Raw genomic sequence first — 14,481 nt, forward strand, 5'->3', positions numbered from 1 at the left:
GGAGTGGAACGGGTAGACATGAATCATTTGTTTACTCTTTCCAAAAATACTAGGACTTTGGGGCATGCAATGACGCTACAAAGTAGTAAATTTAATATGAATCTGAGAAATGTTTTCTTCACTCAACGTAATTAAACTGTGGAATTCGTTGCCAGAGAATGTGGTAAAGGCGATTAGGTTAGCGGGGTTTAAAAAAGGTCTGGATGGCTTCATAAAGGAAAAGCCCTAGACCATTATTAAATTGACTTGGGGAAAATCCACTGCTTATTTCTGGGATAAGCAGCATAAAATGTATTGAACCTTTTCGGGATCTTGCCAGGTATTTGTGACCTGGATTGGCCACTGTTGGAAACAGGATGCTTGGCTTGATGGACGTTTGGTCTGTCCCAGTGTGGCAATACTTATGTACCAGTAATATGGGTGTGTACTCTTTTCTCTGTGGCCATGATCACTGCCATTTCTGGCTGCAGAGGAAGTGGAGATGACCTGAAGAAACATCCATGCTCTTTCTCTTTCAGACAGCTCTGATCATTGGGTGGAAAGGGGAAGGTATAACAAGAGGACTGGTTTGGGGGTTATTGAAAGGGCAAATGGGGTGGGGGAAGCATGACGTTGGGGAATCGGGGGGTTGAGAAAGAGAGGGTTATCCTGGAGGGTATGAAAAAGAAGTGATGAGTGTGGTGCAATGATATTGCCACAAGAAGGGAAAACTAGAGGAGGTGAATCTCTCCCACCCCCAAAAAGAATAGTTAAACCTGTCAAGCTACAGAGTAGAGCTGAAGGTTAGACTTTTTGAAGACTTCACACCTGCTCATGGATCCAGCAAAAACATCTGATCCTCCCAGCATGCTTTTGGAAGGAAAGAATGTAAGCTCCGTAGGGCTACTAAATTTTCTTCCTTAGTGCCTTAAAATATACAAATTGAAACCCTATGTCCAGTGAAAAATAAAATCTCTATTTTCATTCCATTACTTGCTCACAGATTGCAGATATTATGATGATGGTTCCAGTTTGAATGCTAATGCTGCAGAGTGTAATGTTGAGCTATAATGATACAGCTGCAATTTGTTTGTTTTTGTAGGTCTTGGTATGGTCACACCAGTGAATGACCTCAGGGGGTCAGATTCGATTGCATATGAAAAAGGGGAGAAGTTACTGCGATGCAAATTGGCAGCTTTTTACAGACTAGCAGACCTCTTTGGGTGGTCTCAGCTTATTTATAATCATATAACTGTGAGTATTTATATTATGGATAGTTGTAGTTTGAGAAATGAAAATATCAATGTCGTCTTTCTCATTTTGCCCCTTGAGTGGTTCCCCCCACCACCTTATCCATCTCTTTTTCATAATGGAGAAATTCATGAGCACCATTAAAAACAGAACAAACAGGATTACCAGTTTAGCCACAATAATCTTGAGACTGTATACGAAACTCCTCATGATGGAGCACTGTTCTCTCTTCAAAGGATCGAGTGTTTAGTGTCCATACTGCAGTGAATGAGTTGCATTTATTAGCATATAGGCAACCACTTGAAATTCTGTTTGGTTCATCAACCATTTTAAGCATTATTCCATAGCCTTTTCTGCATGGATGACTCTTGGTGTGTTTAGCTCATTTCTGTCAATTCAGGAAAGAGCAATAGTAGATTTTCAGCTTGGGGGGCCCCAAAACAATATATTAAAAAGGGCCCCAAAACAATATATTAAAAAGGGCCCCAGAGTATAGGTGCTGTGTGGGCTCGAGCACCCCCAATATTTCACCCACCGGAAGTTCGTTCCCTCCCTCCCTACGAGTTCCAGGGTTGTCCCCCCCTCCGAGTTCCAGGGTCGTTGTCCCTCCCTTTCTTCCTCCCTCCCTCCCTTCGAGTTCCAGGCCTCCTCCCTTCGAATTTTAAAAGTCATCTTGACTTACCTCGTCGGGGTTACGGCAGCCGGCAGCAGCGGTAAAAAGCGTGCAGGTCCAGCGCTTGCTTCAGTTTTCCCTTCTCTCTCAGCTCTCGTCCCGCCCTTGCAGAAACAGGAAATGAGGGTGGGACCAGAGCTGAGAGAGAAGGGAAAACTGAAGTAAGCGCTGAACCTGCACGCTTTTTTACTTCTGCTGCAGGCTGCCATAACCCCGACAAGGTAAGTCAAGCTGACTTTTAAAATTCGGAGGGAGGGGGCCTGGAACTCGAAGGAAGGGAGGGAGGGACGACGACCCTGGAACTCAGAGGGAGGGAGAGGGGCAAAGCTCCAGATCCTGATGGTTATCATGTTGAATTTTATAAATTGCTTCAAGGAGCAGTGGGACCAATGTTGGTAATGTTGTTTAATCATATTATACAAACTAAAGTTTTGCCAGAGTCTTTAAAGATGGCACAGATGATTGTATTGCTGAACCGGGAAGAGATTCTCATTACCTGAATTCATATCATCTCATCTCACTTCTAAATTATGAAGGTAAATTATTATCAAAAATATTAACAAATAGGCTGGCAAGGGTACCATTTTTCGTGGTTGACGAGTCCCAGGGAGGATTTGTGAAAGGATGCACAGTGACAAAAAATATATGGGCAATTTTCATGTCTTTAGAAGAGGTTAATAGAAAAGACCTGTCCTCTTCCTCATTTGCTTTGACGCAGAGAAGGCCTTCAACCGAGTTCCATGGAATTTATATTCTATGCTGCAGAAATTTGGTGTGGATGGCTTTTTTTGAGAAGCAGTGAGTGTTTTTGACCTCAGACCCTTAGACAATAGTGTGGTTGAATGGGTTACAATCTGATCCTTTTAACATTCATAAGGGAACACGCCAGGGATGTCCACTCTCTCCCCTTTTATTCTTTCTTTGGATTCTTTGATCAGAGACATCAAGGTGAACCCGGAGATTGAGTGTTCATTTTAAACATTCCAAATTAAGATCTTGATATTTTCTTGCTGATCTGTTAATGTATATAGCCAACCTCCATACATCATTATCAGTGTTAATGGAATTGTTTGATAAATTTGGAGATTATTCAGGTTTTAAGTTGAATTTCTCCAAATCCTTAGCCCTGGCCTCCATGGACACCATGAGGCAGGAATGGAAGGGTCAGTTTCCCTTGGAGTGGGCAGCTCATTCTTTTAGGTATTTAGAGATACCGTTGTCCATGTACCCAAGGGAATTATATCATTTGAACATAACTAAACTTTTGGATTCTACGACTCGGACATAATTGGATGTTGCTTCCCCTTAATTTATGTGGTAGTAGTCATTTATTTTGGATGACAGCGTTTCCAAGGTGGCTTTATATGATGCTAATGTTACCTATGAAACTATTTTAAAAAGACTTAAAACAATTATACAAGTTACTCTCTAAATTTTGCCCCAAAGAGAGTGAGGAACAAAGCAGCACACCAAGGCCTGCTAAATTCTCCTTGGCACACTGGGCTAGAGCAACCATTGAGTTCACATATATCCTCAATAGTAAAGTGGTTCTGGAGGGTATTTGGGCTCATTCTATATGTTCTCAAGTGACTCCTGGGTGGTCATTCCAGAGGATATCTGCAAGGTAGCAGCAGCAGCAGCATGGTTATCGATGCACTCCTATGTCAAATGTTACAAAATTGATATGTTGAACAGGCAGGATGGTGCCTTTGGCAGAGCAGTGGTGGAGAGGGCCTTGTCTTCCCACTCTGAGGGATAGAGCTTTTGTACATCCTATTGGTCTGTACTGGTCTAGCAAGATGATAAGGAAGGTGACATTTGGACTTAACTGATAATTTCCTTCCTTTGATTCTTCTAGCCAAGTCCAGGGCCCACCTGGGTAGATTGTGTTGTGCATCACTGTCATGGGGTCATCAGCTTTTATTCTGCCTGGCTGCTTTAGTGCCACTAAGTTAAACATTCTGATTTCCAACTTATTTGATTTTTGCATTAGGCCTGGGGTATTTTTAAAAAATGTTTTCAGCATTATATATAGATTTTGTTCTTTCTTTGCCATGGGCATTCTGAAAGATTCCAGGCTGTACCACCCCTTGTATTGATGATGTCACTGGAAGAGTTCAGCATCTTCTGGTAGAGGAAAACAACTTACATTGGTCTGGACCGGTCTAGCAGGAATCAAAGGAAAGGAAATTATCAGATAAGAACAAATGTTGCCATATAGCAGAATAAAATATCCTTGTGGTCTGCACACACATGAATTTCTGATCATATGGCCCACTATAAAAACAAGAAAAACTCAGTGGTCCACACACATGAAGTTTTGATAATGTGGTCTGCTGTTGAAAAAACTTGGATGTCCCTGTGGGACAGGCTAGCAGCAATAGAATAGAAACCTTTTACTTACTAGCTTGCCTTCTGTTAAGCTTTCTTTTTTTTTTTTTCTACAGTGTGGTAAAGTTTGACAGAAGAGAAATTAGGTACAGATAATCCTTCCTCTTATTCTTAAAAAAATTAGGTTTGGATCTCGCCAAAAAATGTCAAATTGCATTTAGAATTTGCAGTAATGGAGTTTACTGATGCATGTGAAGAACAAAGATAAGGGGCATGAATATAATAAAGAATAGAGTCCTTTTCTTCAAAGTAGTGTAAAAATGTAATAAGTCTATGAAGGTACCTAGGAATAAGACCAAAAAAGGATTCAGTGGCACGAGGAAAAAAAAATGTATTCTAAGGAATTTGGGAGCCTGTTTACTAAGCCGCGTTATAGGCATGTTAGCGTTTTTAATGTGCGTTAAACATGTACTTGCGTTAAGTGTATGTGCCTACAATATCCTTATAGGATATAGTGCGTAGGCATGTTAAAAATGCTAACGTGCCTTAGTAAACAGGGTCCTAGGTTTGCTTTTTGACGTTTAAGGTAAGAATTTATCTCTATATTCATATAGTTAAATTGACCAATGAAATGTTTAGTAAGATAAAAATAGTTGACACTTTGTTAAAATAGAAAAAAGGATTAGTTTCCTTTGGTTTTTGAAAGGTTATCAAGCCCTCGATATTTATTTATTTATTGCATTTGTATCCCACATTTTCCCACCTTTTTGCGGGTTCAGTGTGGCTTACAATATTAGTTGAATGTTGGAAATACAATTTGTTACAGATAGTTATGCATTACATTATGCAGGGTTAAGCGAAACAATTGAGGTGTCGTTAAGGGATGTAATAATGGAACAAAGGCATTGCAACTTTGGAAGGAAACAATGGGAGCTTAGGGGCGATAAAAAGGCATGAAGGCATATGGTCTATATCTTTCTGTGAGTAAAGGTATGAGTGATGTGATAATATGGGAATGGGAGTTCTGAGGTGAATGTATGATGCATTAGTGAACAGTAAGTGTGGACTTTATGTGTTTTGTTTCTTTCCGATATAGAGATAACATGTATCAGACTGAAAGATAAGTCCATTTCTCAGCTATAAAATATTTATACTGGTTTAAATTTTAATGTTTTCCTGCAGGTCAGAGTTAATTCTGAGCAAGAACACTTCCTTATTGTACCTTTTGGACTTCTATACAGTGAGGTTACTGCATCCAGTCTGGTAAGCAGCTAAGTGGTACACAAACTGGAATAGATTTCTTATTCTTCCCAACTCGATGGATTTTAGAAAGCAATTAAGTAGTTGCAAATGTCTGTCTCTATTTGGGAACAAGACAGCTCTTCAAAAACATAACAGAATTAGAACTAGATTTGGTTTGGGGGTTCCAGAGAAATAAGCTAGCCCCAAAAATGTCCCAGTGCATTTACATGAGAGAAACAGCCATTTTTTCTCTATACTTGGAAGCGAGTACAGAGATGCTAGCCTCTTCCCTGAAGAAGTATAACGAAACCTGGCCATGTCAGCAGAGGTTTGAGTTGGGGGAAAAACTGCTGCTGTTAATCGCTTTAAGCTAAGTAATATCTTTATATTAAAGTTGACAGTGAAAAAGAAAAAACATTAATTCAAGAAGATTAACACTTAAAGTGAATGAAAAGTTTATTGGAAAAAGTGTTTTAGAAAAAATTGAAAAATTTCTTCACGGGTTGATCAATGAAGATGTAAGGAACACCATTTTCAGTTTGGGGCTTGGTTCCCGGATGGTGGAAGCATTTGATAATTTGAAGATCCCCGTTCAACAAAAATAGTGCTTGTGTTCGGTCTCCTTTGATTCTTCCAATTCAAATGGTTAAAAAATATCTAATAGAGACTCTGGGAATGTCAGAAAATTCATTGCCTCCTATAACTAGAGCGTATTATTTTCAAGCTGGTGGTACGCCATCAGAAAACTTACAGGGACAAGGAGCAATGAATCTTACCTCATTCCTTGAGTCTTCTCTTGAGGTTATTACACAGAGAATAACCCTGTTGGTAACCTTTGCGTTGGAAATAGATAGGGACGCAGTACTCAAACTTTCCCTGAGACACTTGGATTCTCTGTTTCTAGGTTCAAAAGTTAGAGTCTTTCCGGATTTGTCCAGGGAGACTCAAAAGAGACGTAGGATGTTTTTGTTGTTACGACCAAGGGCACAAGCAATTGGTACTGACTTTCTGTTGAGATTTCCCTGCATATGTAGAATTAAATTTCAGTCTAAACAATATCAATTTTTTGACCCTAAGCAGTTAGAGGATTTTCTTATAAGCAGGGAAGAAGTCGTTGTACAGGTTTAGTCACATATGTAACACTGTAAGGCAGGCTTGAGTGAACCACTCGGGAATTAAGCTACCTTTTGATTTTGATTATTTCTTTGTTGCTTAATTATTAAGTATGATATTTCTTTTCTTGGGTCAATTTACCTATATAGTGGTCGATAGTAGCAATTGACTTTTAAAAATTATTTTCTTTTTCTTATAGTAGATTTTTTTCAGATTTGTGTATTAGCACTCATATGTGTATTATGATTGTTAAAAAATTATAAATAAAGAATTAAAAAAAAAAATTGTGCTTGTGTGTCCATGATTAGTAGCTATGTTGTGAGAATATACGATTGATGAATTTATTAGAGAGAACAGTGTTTGGGAAATGTATAGAATTGAAGATTGAAGTTTTCCCCACACTATAAGTTAAAGGTCTATTTAATTAGACTTTACATGAGAGAGGCCATTTCATCTTTTCCATCTTCTGCAACTGAGAAACATTGATGTGCTGACACATAGCAGTTAGGGCAAATCGTGGCAACATTCCATACTACAAATCCCAGGGCAAGCAGTTTTATGGACTTTTTCTCCAGGAATTTGTCCAAACCTTTTTTTAAACGCAGATATGCTAACTGCTGTTACCACATCCTCCGGCAAAGATTTCCAGAGCGTAACTATTTGTTGAAAAAATATCTTCTCCTGTTTGTTTTAAAAGTATTTCCATGTAACTTCCTCTAGTGTCCCCTAGTCTTTGTACTTTTGGAACGAGTAAAAAATCGATTTACTTCTCGTTCTACACCACTCAGGATTTTGTAGACCTCAATCATATCTCCCCTCATCCGTCTCTTTTCCAATCAAATAGGATGCTAGGAATTATTAGGAAAAGGAAGGTGAATAAAACCAAGAACACTAATGGCTTTGTATTGCTCCATGGTACGTCTGCATCTTGAGTATTGCATTCAGTTCTGGTTGCTGTATGTCAAAAAAGATATAGTGGAATTAGAAAAGGTTCAAAGAAGAGCGACCAAAATTATAAAGGGGATGGAACTCCTCTCGTATGAGGAAAGGCTAAAGAGGTTAGAACTCTAGCTTGGAAAAGAGATGGATGAGGGGAGATATGACTGAGGTCTACAAAATCCCGAGTGGTGTAGAATAAGTAAAATAAATCAATTTTTTCCTCGTTCCAAAAGTACAAAGACTAGGGGATACTCAAGGAAGTTACATGGAAATACTTTTAAAACAAATAGGAGGAACATTTTTTCACTCAACGAATAGTTAAGCTCTGGAACTCTTTGCCGAAGGATGTGGTAACAGCGGTTAGCGTATCTGGGTTTAAAAAAGGTTTAGACAAATTCCTGGAGGAAAAGTCCATAGTCTGCTATTGAGGAAGCAACTTTTTGCCCTGGGATTTGTAGTAATGAATGTTGCCATGATTTGGGTTTCTGTCAGGTACTTGTGACCTGGCTTGGCCACAGGTCACAAGTACCTGGCAGAAACCCAGGAAAACAGGATACTGGGCTAGATGGACCATTGGTCTCACCCAGTATGGCTACTGTTATGTTCTTATGTACCTCAGTCTTCATTTTTCCACAGAGCAGGGAGGGTACACTTTGGTGCTCATTTTCAAAGCATTTAGACTTACAAAGTTGCATAGAAACCTATGGAACTTTGTAAGTCTATGTGCTTTGAAAATGAGCCTCTTAGTGTTCTCCTTCATATGCGTAGTTTCTTTCTTTTCATGAGTGCCTTCCCTAATGGGTTTTTATTGCCTTTTTCCTTCATTTTTTCTTCTGTTTTATTTTTTTTACTACTTTTTTTTATTTCAAGTTTGCAGCACTTTTAAATTTCCTTTCTTTTTCGCGAGAGGCTGGGCTGGTTAGGCTGCAGCCCCAATCTCAATCTGAATGTTGCCCTTTTTTGATAAGATGGATTTTAATTTAGCCACGATTCTTTTTTAATGTCGCAGAAGACCCCCAGTTGCTTCAAACTGTATGCCCAATGTAATTAGGTGATTTCTGTCATGGACCGCAGTCTTGGTTCATGAGCCTATCTCCTGTTCTCTCTATTTAAAAATGCAGTTGTGAACTCAGAGGACGCGGAAGGTTCAGCAAGAGCTGCTTTTTGACTTCTCAAAGGCCAACACATCAACGTTGGCACTGGAAGTATCGATCTCCATGGCTGCTAAGATTTCTACATCCACTGGGAGTATACCGGCATTGAGGCGGTCTCCACCTGCCTCGACATTGGGCGCTGATAGCGGGCCCTGGGACAGGTCAGCATCAGAGTCAACACCAAGGGTGTGTGTGGGTTCGACGACATCTTCGTCAGCACCAAGAGACTGGCACACTATATATCAGTGGCTACCCAAGAAGCATAAGCACTGGTCCTCCTCTACGCATGGTGTCGGGAACGCCGTGGCATCGGAGTCACTGATACCCAAGAAGTACTGGCACCGAGAGGAGCGCTCCCTCTCTTTGAAAGACGAGCCGGTGCGCAAGTCATCTAGTAGCCAGGTCCCCACATCCGGTTTGACACAGATTTCTGAGCCTGCTTCTCTCCTGCCCCCCCCCCCCCCTTTGTCGATGCCTGCCTTCAATGAGTGGTTCTGGACCCTGTTCAGAGAGGAGCTGGCGCAATTACTGCAAAGGCACACCTAACAGGCATCAAGAGTGCTTGCTGTGTTGGCGGAGCAGCCCCCTCTGAGACTCCATCGATGCAAGTTCAGAGATCTCGATACTGGCACCTCGAAAGGGTATCAGCATCGAGGGGGGAAGCTTCCCAAGAGTCTGAAGGTAGGGCTCTATCTAGGGGCATGGACAAAGAAACAATGAGCTGAAATTGGTACAGACCCATTCATATATATCTGAATATGCTGAAGTCTGTTTGGGACCACTCCTGGGAATCACAGGAGGAGCCACATTACTTCTCAGAGGAGGAGTCCTATGGGATATTCTGATCCCTCCCAACCTCAAGAGAGATGAAAATCCCCTCATGAGGTACTCTTTTCACTGGGTTTGTAAAGGAGATGGCTGCTGCCATCCCATTTAAGTTGGAGACGGAGAAAGAGTCCAGAGCAGAGATGTTGACTGTCTTGGGCTATGAATCACCTCCTGAGGAAGAGGTCATTGCACCCTATCCTTCAGGACGCACAGGTGAAGAATTGTAGATCTCCCTGCTCAGTGCAGATCACATCCAAGAAGGTGGATACACAAATCATATCCAGAAGGCTTCCGGATTCATGAGAGTGCAATTGCCACACCATTCTTTGGCAGTCGAATCAGCTCTCAAACGGGCTAGGAGTTCCAAGTCTCATGCCTCGTCTCCCCCAGGTGGAGAGGTTAGAACTTTAGACTCGTTTGGGAGGAAACCTTTTCAGGCCTCAATGCTCATTGTCCGCATCCATTCCTACCATCTCTAGACAAGCCTATACTTCGAGTCTTTGGTTAACAGTACACTGAGTTCTGCAGATCCTCTCCCTCAGGAGCAGGCTACAGAGCTTAACCAGCTGGCCAATAAGCAGATGGAGTGTAGAACATATCTGACCAGGGGCGCTTATAACACTTTTGATGTTGCATCCAGACTCTTTGCCATGGGTGTGGGTATGTGTAGACTATCATGGCTGCATGATTCTGACCTAGAAGTAGCAGTTCAGAAGAGACTTGTGGTTGTGCCATGCTGAGGGAACAATCAGTTTGTAGATAGGTGGAAGAGGTTGCTGATCACATCAAAACGCGTACGGATACCCCATGCATACGGATACCATCACCACTTGGCACCCTCCATCTGCTGCATCTTACACTAGAAGATTTTCGAGTGGGTCTAGGCAGTGACCCTACTACTCTGAGGCGTAGGTTCCCGCCTCCCTCTCGCATTACCTAGGCTTCCTAGACCCAGTGTCCCAGTCCTCACCAACCCTCACCAACCCTGCCCCCAGAAGTCCCAGCTGGCTCCCCAGTCAACTCAGGGAGCAGGCTTGTGACTGGCTCCAGAAGAGCATAGCCACATTCCAAGTAACTGTCTTGGTTGGCTTACCAGTAGGGGGGTGCTGAATTTTTATCATCACAGGTTGCTCCTTATAACTTCCGACAATTGGGGTCTTGAAATAATCCATCTCGGTTATGCCCTGAATTGGCGTCAAAGACCACCAACTTGCCCACCAAGAGCATCTTACATCAGCTCTCGGCACAGGCAGATACTTGTAGAGGAAATCTTTGCCCTTCTGCAGGTCAGTGTGGTTGAACCCATTTCACCCAGGGAAGAAGGGAAGAGATTCTGTGGTGCCAAAGAAAATGGGAGGATTCCGTCCCATCCTAGACCTAAGGGCCCTGGATAAATTCCTAGTCAGAAAATTTCGGGATGATTTCCCTTTGAAGACTTCTAACCCTTAATTCAGGCAAACGATTGGCTATGCTCTCTGGACTTAAAGGATGTCTATACCCACATTTTGGTACTTCCCAGTCATAGGACGTATCTTCGATTCCATGTGGTGAAACACCACTACCAGTATTGCGTTCTGCCATTTGGCCTCACATCAGCTCTTAGGGTATTCACCAAGTGTCTAGCAGTAGTTGCAGCATATCTACGCAGACTGGGAGTGTATGTGCTTCCTACCTGGACGTTTGGCTGATCAAGGGCACATTGCAGGAAGGAACAATATAGTCAATGGTGCCTAACTATTCAGGTGTTGGAGCTACTAGGGTATGTCATCAAGTACCCTAAGCCCCACCTTCATCCAGTTCACCAATTGGACTACATAGGAGCCCTTCCGGACACATTGCACGCTCGGGCTTTTCTTCCACAAGCGACGGAGGATACCTTGGTGTTGCTCACCTTGCAAGTCTGCAGCAGTAAGCATTGATGGGCCACATAGTTTCAACAGTGCATGTCACATCCATGGCACGTTTCCACTTGAGGGAGGCCCAGTGGACTCTAACTTACCACTGATCTCAGGTGACTGTGAATCTAGCGGATGTCATCCAGATTCCCCCAGAGTTGACTCATGTCCTCCTTTGGTGGACAGTTCTGTCCAATTTGACTCTGGGACTACCACCACCTTAGAAGGTGTTGACAAACAGATGCTTCCAACCTGGGATGGGGAGCTTATAAAGATGAGCTTCACACTCAAGGCAAGTGGTCTGCCCAGGAGACTCAACTTCATATCAACCTTAGCACAGGACAATCTGGAATTCTCTAAAGGCTTTCAGAGATTGGCTGCAGAACCAAATTGTTCTTATTCAAACAGACAGGTTACAATGTTCTATGTGAACAAGCAGGAGTGTACAGGATACTACCCCTTGTGTCACGGTGAGGATGTGGTGGTGGGCCCTGCTTCACAGAATGGGCCTCCAAACCATATACCTGCCCTGGAAATATAACTGCTGGCGGACAGACTGAGCAGGGTGCTGTAACCGCATGAGTGGTTTCTCAATATGGGCGCAGCCCGCAAAATCTTCCGCACTTTGGGCACCTGCTCTGTGGATTCTTTTGCCACTCACCTCAACAAGGCCTCTCAGTTATGCTTCAGGCATGGATCACATGGCAGACTAGTATCAGATGCCTTTCTTCTTCATTGGAGAAAGGGTCTTCTGTATGCATATCCCCCCATACCCCTCATAGAGAAGACTTTGCTGAAACTCAAGGATCATGGTTCCTTGATCTTGCTTATCCCTACTTACTGGCTGAGACAGATCTGGTTCCCCCTTCTTCTGGAACTATCCTCCAAGGATCCATGGAGATTTGAATGTTTTCCGACCCTCATCTCTGTACAACCTCTAGTTGTTCGCTTCATGAGAGGTTTGTTAGCAACGCCCCCTTTCAAACCGTGTATAGTCATTGGTCACCTTTGATATATGATGCTGGGAGCTCCAGGGTGTTGAAGGACTCTGCACCTGAGAAGCGTTGGCGCTAGGAGGACCGCTCCCCCTCCATACAGGAGGTTCCAATGCACCTGTCTCCAGATCCAGCTCCCGTGTCAACCCCAGCGGTTCTGCAATCTGCGCCTCAACCGGCACCCCAGCTTTTCCTGGTGTCGGCCCCCAATGAGTGCGTCAGCCATTTACAAAAGATGGAAGAGAGACGTTCTCCAGAGGAGACTTTCTCCTTTCAGGTGGAGGGGAGGGTTCAGAGGGAATCCTGTAAGACTCGTCCGATGAAAAGTACCTGGGACCTTCCTCTGAATCCCATGAGCGCTTCTCTTCGGTGTCAGACAGTATCTTTCGATGCCATCTGATGTGAGTGCAAGGCCCTAGGTTCCTTTACTTACTCTACATAAAAACTGCTTTAGTATCTTCTACACCTTTCTAAGTCTGGGTTGAAAACCAACTCTGTAAGGGTCACCTCAGTGCAGTCAATGCTTACCATCACCCTGTAGAAGGCAAACCCATCCTGTATAGCCTTTAATTGTCCACTTCTTGAGAAGTTTGCAGAATTTGCTTAGGGCCTAGAATCCAACTCAACCTCCTAGGCCCATTCTGTTCCAGGTTTTTATGTTGTTGTACCATTAATTGGTTCCTAATTGGCCTTGCCTGGTAGCTCGGGATTCGCAACTGTGGTAGTTGATGTCCTGCTTGGCCTCAAAGAAAGTGAAGTTACTAACCTGGTAAGCAAAACTGCATTGTGGGATGAACCAAAGACCAGGTTAAGGCACCCAATGCTGATGCTCGTCAGACCCCAGAAAAGGTGTTGGTTGATATAGAGAGCAGGACGGTGGCCATGGAAGTTAGAATCCAGTAAAGAGTGTGTAACAACTCATCTGCCGAATCAACTAGCCCTGAAAATGGATGGTGCTGGAGCGTCAGACCCATATGCAGCCATTGCCGGCCCTGTGCTGCTCAATGACAAGGGAGCTAAGTCACAATGAATAGGAGGGCCACTGTGGTGGGCATGAAAGCCCAGGACGAGGGCCCGGGTGGAGCCGCCGCGGGTACAAATCTTGGTGGTAGTAGCAAATATGTTCTCCGAGGACAGCAGGTCACATAGAGGGGCATAATTGAACAAAAACATCTATCTCCATGGGCGTTTATCTCCGAGAACGGGTCCGTGAAGGGGCGGACCGAACCGTATTTTCAAAAAAAATAGACATCTATGTTTTATTCGACAATTTGTGAGCTGGGCGTTTTTGTTTTTCAGTGATAATGGAAAATGAAAGCGCCCAGCTCAAAAACGAATAAATCCAAAGCATTTGTTCGTGGGAGGGGCCAGGATTCGTAGTGCACATGCCAGGACACCAACCGGGCACCCTAGGGGGCACTTTTACAAAAAAAAAAAAAAGGTAAAAGAGCTCCCAGGTGCCAAGCACCCTTCCCTTGGGTGTTGAGCCCCCCAAATCCCCCTCAAAACCCACCGCCCACAAGTCTACACCATTACTATAGCCCTAAGGGGTGAAGGGGGGCACCTACATGTGGGTACAGTGGGTTTGGGGGGGCGGTGTGGAGGGCTCCCATTTACCAGCACAAGTGTAACAGGTGGGGGGAGGGATGGGCCTGGGTCTACCTGCCTGACGTCCACTGCACCCCCTAATAACTGCTCCAGTGACCTGCATACTGCTGCCAGGGAGGTGGGTATGACATTTGAGGGTGAACATAAAAAGTTGTGAAACGGCATATTTTTGTGGTGGGAGGGGGTTTGTGACCACTGGGGGAGTCAGGGGAGGTCATCCCCAACTCCCTCCAGTGGTCATCTGGTCATTTAGGGCACTTTTTGGGGCCCTATTCGTGGAAAAACAGGGTCCAGGAAAAGTGCCCTAAATTCTCGCTAAAAACGCATATTTTTTTCCATTATCGGCGAAAGGCGCCTATCTCTGATCGGCCGATAACCACGCCCCAGTTCCGCCTTCACCACGCCTTTGACACGACCCCATCAACTTTGTCCGCATCCGCGACGGAGTGCAGTTGAAAACGTCCAAATTTGGC

General features: G+C 43.6%; 1 protein-coding gene across 4 annotated transcripts in view; it reads left to right on the plus strand.

The window, feature by feature from the left end:
- Window positions 1-14,481, plus strand: part of ADD1 (adducin 1) — a 293,072-nt gene that overhangs the window by 113,884 nt on the left and 164,707 nt on the right. For all 4 annotated transcript variants that reach the window (XM_030191131.1, XM_030191128.1, XM_030191129.1 and 1 more), the window contains exons 4-5: window positions 1,082-1,233; window positions 5,417-5,497. In XM_030191131.1, the coding sequence (XP_030046991.1) occupies window positions 1,082-1,233; window positions 5,417-5,497 (233 nt within the window). The remainder of the gene's footprint in view (window positions 1-1,081; window positions 1,234-5,416; window positions 5,498-14,481) is intronic.

The sequence above is a fragment of the Microcaecilia unicolor genome, chromosome 2 (genome assembly GCF_901765095.1).
Source record: "Microcaecilia unicolor chromosome 2, aMicUni1.1, whole genome shotgun sequence".
In the NCBI taxonomy this organism is placed as follows: domain Eukaryota; kingdom Metazoa; phylum Chordata; class Amphibia; order Gymnophiona; family Siphonopidae; genus Microcaecilia; species Microcaecilia unicolor.